General features: G+C 32.2%; 1 protein-coding gene across 1 annotated transcript; it reads right to left on the bottom strand.

Annotated features, from left to right (window-relative positions):
- Window positions 1-1692: 1692 nt before the first annotated feature.
- Window positions 1693-6020, bottom strand: LOC123887553 (glucose-6-phosphate/phosphate translocator 2, chloroplastic-like). Its single transcript, XM_045936884.1, has 5 exons — window positions 5027-6020; window positions 4363-4588; window positions 3839-4061; window positions 3347-3560; window positions 1693-1982 (listed from the first exon to the last, which is right to left on the bottom strand). Exons 1-5 carry the CDS (start codon window positions 5543-5545, stop codon window positions 1971-1973), a joined length of 1194 nt encoding a protein of 397 aa, XP_045792840.1. The 5' UTR covers window positions 5546-6020; the 3' UTR covers window positions 1693-1970.
- Window positions 6021-7000: the final 980 nt, after the last annotated feature.

Below are 7000 nucleotides of genomic sequence, written 5' to 3'. Positions count from 1 at the left end.
ATAATTTAATTTTATAAATATTATTGATAATTTCACTTATATTAAAAAAATTGGAGAGTGTATCAAATTTCTCAAATTTGTGTATTGTTTTAGTAGTCACACCAAAAGATAGTAAATTAATTAAGTGTATTTTTTGCAATGAAAATATCAATGCATCTAAATTCTAATGGAGTTAGACAAAACAAAAAAAAAATTAACCCTTTTACGGCATAAAATCTCAAAAAACAATGTTATCAACTTTCGTAAGGTGTCTATTCATCTTTTCACGTGGTCATGTTAATAAAAAACACTCATTACTTCATCAATAACCAAGTGAACTGACAATTTTTCTATTAAGTGGAGTCTCGTATCAATTAATAGATTGAGATTCTTTAACTTTGTATCCCGTACTTGAGAGCGGATTCTCGCAATTTGTTTTTCCTCATGTTTCAAGTTTGCCAATCATCACCCTTGAATTCACCTTTTTTCCTTTCTCTCTCTTTCCAAATCAAGGGTTGAAAATAAAATTTACCTCATTGTAATGGAGAGAATCCTCTCTCCCCGTCTTCAGGTGATTTTTAACATTTTTCATAGAGAAAAATGAAAAAGAGAAGAAAAAGAGAAATATGACGAGTGTTATATAATAGGAGGGAGAGAGATTTATTAGACTACCCATTTCTCTATATTTATTCTACTTATAACTATATTATATATTAGATGTGTGTTTGCTGACTTTTTTTTTTTTTACAATTGCTCCGACTTCTTTTTGACTTCCAATGTCTTTAAATGAAAAATAACGGTTCATACAAGTATTTCTCGTCAAACAAAATCTTAACAAAAAGAAGAGCTTAACGTTTCAAAAAGTAGTTGAGAGAAGATTTTCAAATCAATTGAAGACCTTTTATAACTTCATCTAATTTTTATCATTATATTTAACTCAATCTAGTAAATAACATTAATTATCAAACAAATTTAGATTTAGATTTGTAATCTCCACGCTCAAAAATCCTACATTCACTTATATTTAATTTATTTTTGGGTCTTGTTAACATGTGCCCTAAGGGCACATGTTAAGATATCCAAATATAGAAACTCAACATTTAATGATGCTAGAAATTTAATGCTTCAAATTTAAAAAAACACAAATTAACATTTAATAGTTTCTATTTTTTATTCCTTAACATGTGCCTTAAGGGCACATGTTAACATTCTCCTTTATTTTTAAGGTCAATTTCATTATTATCATCTACTATGTTATCTCTCTTCATTCTCTCTCATAACATTTTTACAATAAATGCAAATATTTTTACAATAAATACAAGTGAATGTATATGTGAATTTATATTTTTTTTTGGTAATTAATGTATGTGAATTTAGGATTGTTTAAAGGTAGAGAATCTAAATCCGATTTCTTTAGTACGAATCATTGAATTGATAATATGCATTTATTAACAATGAAGAGAAATCATGTCCTTTAAAAAAGTGGAAAGCAGCTTTTTCAAAAGATAATAGAGTTCTCATGAAAACTTGGGAAAGGGTCAAAAAAATATAAAAATGAAAGTGTCACAATCACTTAAACAAAATGCACCCGTCTTCTAGCATAACATAAAAAACTCATTAATATTATATTCCAAGTTGCATCTTCACCAATGTCATCAAACATAGAATCATATATAAAAAAACAGCACTAAATAGATCACACACATTATCATATATTATAAATAAAAATCCTTTATAGTAAACAATGTTTTGAGAAATTATTATTCTCAGACTATAAACAGGAATATTTATTTCAATTCATTGGCATTTCAGAAATTTAAAAACAAAAATCTCACTAATCATGTTTCTCAACAGCATTATTCTGATTATTATTATTATCTACACATGCACTAAAAGCCGGATCATCCTAGTCGTACAAAAATCCAGCAGCCACATGTTCCAAAATCAACTTATAGGTTTGAGAATGACAGAAAATGTTAACAAGCAAGTCCCTATTGTTTTGCCTGCAAAAATCAGTAAAACAAGAATAAGTATAGGCACCGATCGAAAATATTATTTCTATAAGAAAAACATATGATGGAACATTCTGCTCGCACCGGCTGTGACATAGTTTCAAGTCCATAAGCGAAAAGTTTCAAGTCCATATTAATATAAAAACGAAAAAAGTATAAGCGAAAGTTCAGAAAAACAAAGAGGTACCAGAATCCTCAATGAGGTTGGTGGTTCTAACAACTTTGTATGAGGTGTGTCCCCCATAATCTAAATTTATGTTTATAAACAAACAACACATTTAGATTTGAAGAATCTAATCAATATTCTATATTCTTTCTAACCCTTCTTTTTATTTTTCTATATTTTCCAAGGTCCCACAAGGCAACTACACTTAGTGGTCATTATTGAAGTTCCTATTAGAAGGAATGAACCAAAGCATGTGCTCATGTGTTAGGTGCAGTCAACAAGGAAACTCTAAAAGGTAAGCCAACTCGTGTTGACATTAACTTAGAAAGAGAATAAGTCATGAAAGGTTTCATAGTTCAAACTTCAAGCCAATAGAGTTAGGTGGGAATTCAAGGTATGGCATCCAATAAAACACAGGATCACACCTAACTTCAGAATAGTACCATTAGATAGGAAAACAAGACAAACTTGAGGCACACATTGACACCAAACTTTAGTCTACCCTATAAGCCTCCATTTTCACCATAGTAAACTCTTCTGGTTTCCACCAAACCCTTTCATAAAGAAAATGAGTTTAAAACAATGTTGTCAATTGCGGATTGCAGAAAATAGTGGTTTGTTCAAATTTCACAACACAACAGTGCTATTTAGCCGTTATTTGACAACATTTTTGTACTAAATAGCGTACTGCGGAATAATTGGGATTTGTTAAAATTCCGCTATGCTATGGAGCCGTTATTTAACACTGGTTTAAAATCCTATAACATTTTTTACTCTAGACAGAATAACAATACCTTTATCTACCAATGTGATTTGATACAAGGGTTCACAACATGTGAGGTTCTAGTTCGGTAATGAGCAATCCACAAACACCCTAAGAACATTCCCTCACCGTAATGGATCTTTAAGCTAATAATATGCTCCACAATGACAGTGTTTGGTGTTTCAAATATAAACATTTTCCTTAGATGTCGAATAATATGGACACATGGCAGTGTGAACAATGAGCGATATCTAAAGTACCAATATATAGAGACATAGGACACACACATAAACGCTGGTAATAGTTTAAGAAAACGGAAGTGATTGAATGTAATCACATGTGCTGGACACTGGACATGCCCTTAATCTGAATTGTCTGTGCTTCCTTTCAAAATAATAATAATAAAAAAAAAGGATAAGAAAATACCTGTGAGTAAAGGAAGGTCCCGAAGATAGCAATTGCGGCTCCAAGAGCATTGACGGGTTGAACCGGTGTGTGGAAGATGATAATTGAAGATACAATGACAGATATACGTTTCATGGTGTTTCCAATGCTAAATGTCAAGGGAGAGATCTCATCCAACGACATGTAAGACACTTGATTGTAGAGATGATAGAATATACTCTGAGCTGCTACCCACCTGTAGCGTACATTAAACCAGCCATAGTTTTAGTCAGAATATGGAGAGGCAATACTAAGAACCGTAAAAAAATAAACAGAAGCAAAACCATAGTACTTAATCAAAACAAGAAAAAAATTGTTTTCGGTTACAAAAACAATTTATGCATGTATCATTAATTCCGTCACTCTAGTAACATTAACTAATAAAAAACACGGTACTTGATAACCATGATAATTCACCTCCGAGGGAAACTCTTCGCTATTGAATACAGAATCAAGTAGTCATCTTGTACTTACCATATGAATTGTGGTCCAATTTCAGCCATAGCTGTTTGATATCCCGCAGCCCACACAGCTGGTCCTTCCACGGCAATTGCAAAGGGTGTAAGAATTGCAAGGGACAAGATAGATAAACAAGCATAGTAATTCATTCCGCTAACAGATTTTCCCTTCATCCCCTTTTTTGAAAAGATGTTCCTGAACACAAATGCCAAATTTGATATCATAGCCCCCATAAAACCTGAAAAAGAGAGCAAAAAAGAAAAGTCAATGATATCAAAGCCGGTAGAGTACTTAGGACAGCTTGCAGCAAAATTATGAGAAACACATTCTAACACAAATAACTTCACCTAGTAGCACATTAGGTCGTTGGTTAAACTCAAGCAAGATTAAACAACAAATAGACCAAAGATGCAAAACTATCCGCAATCAAGTTATACAGAGACTAACTTTTTTCAAGTCCAGTTCACAATTGTAATCAGTATTGTGCCGAACAATATAAAAGCAAAAACAAAATATTCTTAAAGAGTCAAGTTCATTACCAATCATATTGAAATTGAGCTCAGTCACAGCAGCAAGTGCACATCCACCAATGATTGGAAGTAAAGACAGATAAACTGGCACGGGGAAGGTTTCACCCAAAATAAATCTCGAAACCAGAACACTAAAAGCAGGCTCACCACTCTTGATGATATGTGTAAATGACACTGCAACTTTGGACATACTAACCGTAGCCGCTACATGTCCAATTGTGTGTGCAACAGCGACCTGTAGTAGAAACACCAAAGACATAAGCCACTATCCATTCAAAACGTTAAATGAATCAACGAAATTGACCAAATTGTTTCATAACTATCGGTATCCATCAGAGTACTGTCAATTGTGGATCACAAAAAATAACAAACTCCACTTCGGTGTTATAACACCGCTGTAGCCGCTATTTCACAACACTTTGTTAAATCACAGAACAACAACAATTTGTTCAAATTCCGCTATGCTATGGTATAGTTAAAATCAAATTGAGTGGACAAAATTTTCTCTATTTTGTTTTCTTTTGAACTCAACCAACATAATCAACCATATATGAGTTCAAAATTGCAAAACAACAAAAAAAACATATTAGCAAACAAAACAAACCTTTCAATAAATCCAATCAATTTCAATTTTTTCTTCCAAAGAAACAAACAAAAATAAATTCAAACTTACAGGAAACAAAGTCTTCCAAAACTCAAGATCAGTCTTAGGAGCTTCAGCTATCCTAGTGGCCCAAGAAATCAACATCATAAGAGAACCACATGCTAATGACAGAGTTGATGTGAGCCAAGGGTAAGGGTAAGCATTCAAAACCTTCTTGTTATAAATATTGAAAACAACATTCAAAGCCCACCAAGTTGCAAAATATATTCCAATTTTCACTTTTTTTGCAGCTGCTGATGGTGTTCCTGAATCTTCAACCTCTGACCTATCAGCTTCATAAGCACCACACTTAACCAAATCACCCTTTTCAAAACTCTTCTCTGTTTCAAAATTCTTCACTGAACCAAAATTTCCAACACCAATACATGCAAGATGAAGAGGCTTTTTCAATGAAACATCGTATCTATGTGATTTTTCACTAACCAGAGATGGTAAAAATGATCGTGGTGGAATTAGGGTTGCATGTCTTTTCCCAAAAACATCAGAACCACTGATCGCAATACTAGGTTGTCTCAATGATGAAATCATGGCTTAAATTCAAAAGGGGTATGTGAAAAATCAAATTTTTCTGACAAAAAAAAAACACAAACGAAAGAGAAATCAAAACAAAAATCAGAGACAACCCTTTTACATAAGGGTGTAAAATACTCTCTCACGAACTTAGTCTCGAGCTTGAACCTCCGATCTGGCTTTGGAAACTTCCGATCTAGCTTTGGAAACCTCCGATCTGCAACCACCGTATGGAGAGAAGAAGTTTGAGGATAGGGTTTCTGAAGGCGTGAGAGGAAGAGAAATCGGGACAAAGTCACGAAGGAAGAAGAGGAATGCTATATATCACGACGCCACAATTCGTCGGAAACGCACGACATGTGCGCTGGTGTATATATTTTATACTATTTCACTTCACATAATTTGTGAGAGTATATAGTACTAAATTATAATGTTTGTTTTTATTTAGATATTTTAAAAGTTTATCACCAAAAAAAAAAAAAAAGTTAAAAGTTAACCAAAAAAAAAAAATCAATAATACTTCAAGTGAATTTGGTTTTATTTTTAGTCTCTATAAAATATTTCAACAAATTATGTACCAAAAAAAAAATATATATATTTCAACAAGTTTTTTTTTTTTTTTTGACAAATATATTTCAACAAGTTATGTACCAAAAAAAAAATTTTCAACAAGTTTTGGTCCTTCAAATATTTTCTAAATCTCCAAAAATATCTTAAATTTTAATTTTAATTTCTATAAAATATTTCAACGAGTTTTAGTCTTCAAATATTTTCTAACCTATTTTTAGTCATCTTTAAGATAGGAGAGTAATTATATGGTATCACCACATTACTATATTGTCGTGTGCTTTGACTGGTAACTAATTTAACTGAATCTTTGACCTTCAATTATTTTTTAAGGATACCATCAGTTTCTAATAATACTCTCACATTGTTTAATTTTTTATTAATTGGCTGAACCTTTGATCAGATTTTTTTTTTTTTTTTACAAAACCTTTGATCAGATTTTATTCTCATCATCTCATCTCATGTACTATCATTACTTGTTTTCTCTACTATACATTTAATGTCAAATTTATTTAGATTTCAACCACAATTTATTTAGGCTTAAATGCAGTTTTGCCCCCCCTGTTTTGATTAAATCGGAATTTTACCCCCCCTGTTTTAAAACGCGGACTTTTACCCCCCCTGTTTTATAATTTGTTGGATTTTGCCCCCCCTAAAATTCTGCTTTTGAGTCACAACTTTAAAGCGTCGCACACAACTCAATTTTGATCAATAATTCACCAAAAGGATACCGAAATGTCCGTAATCGAGTTATCTTTCCACATAATCAAACTCCACTGAATTTGGAGTTACAAAGAGAGATTAATTACCGTTTTAGTGAAGGTATGTCCCCCAAAATTCTGCAAAAAATCTGCTTTCGAGTCACAACTTCAAAGTTTCGCATACAACTCAATTTGGATCCATAAT

Source organism: Trifolium pratense, linkage group LG5, assembly GCF_020283565.1.
Source record: "Trifolium pratense cultivar HEN17-A07 linkage group LG5, ARS_RC_1.1, whole genome shotgun sequence".
In the NCBI taxonomy this organism is placed as follows: Eukaryota; Viridiplantae; Streptophyta; class Magnoliopsida; order Fabales; family Fabaceae; genus Trifolium; species Trifolium pratense.
The sequence above is the reverse complement of the archived record's forward strand: the minus strand, read 5'-3'. Positions and strand labels throughout refer to the sequence as shown.

What these genes read in the sequence shown, in the direction of transcription:
- LOC123887553 (XM_045936884.1), bottom strand. Translation starts at nt 5,545, where the DNA reads ATGATTTCATCATTGAGACAACCTAGTATTGCGATCAGTGGTTCTGAT. An exon ending in TTTGGAAGACTTTGTTTCCT is followed by an intron (nt 4,589 to 5,026) that starts GTAAGTTTGAAT and finishes TTTCTACTACAG; the next exon opens with GTCGCTGTTGCACACACAAT. An exon ending in GCTCAATTTCAATATGATTG is followed by an intron (nt 4,062 to 4,362) that starts GTAATGAACTTG and finishes TCTCTTTTTCAG; the next exon opens with GTTTTATGGGGGCTATGATA.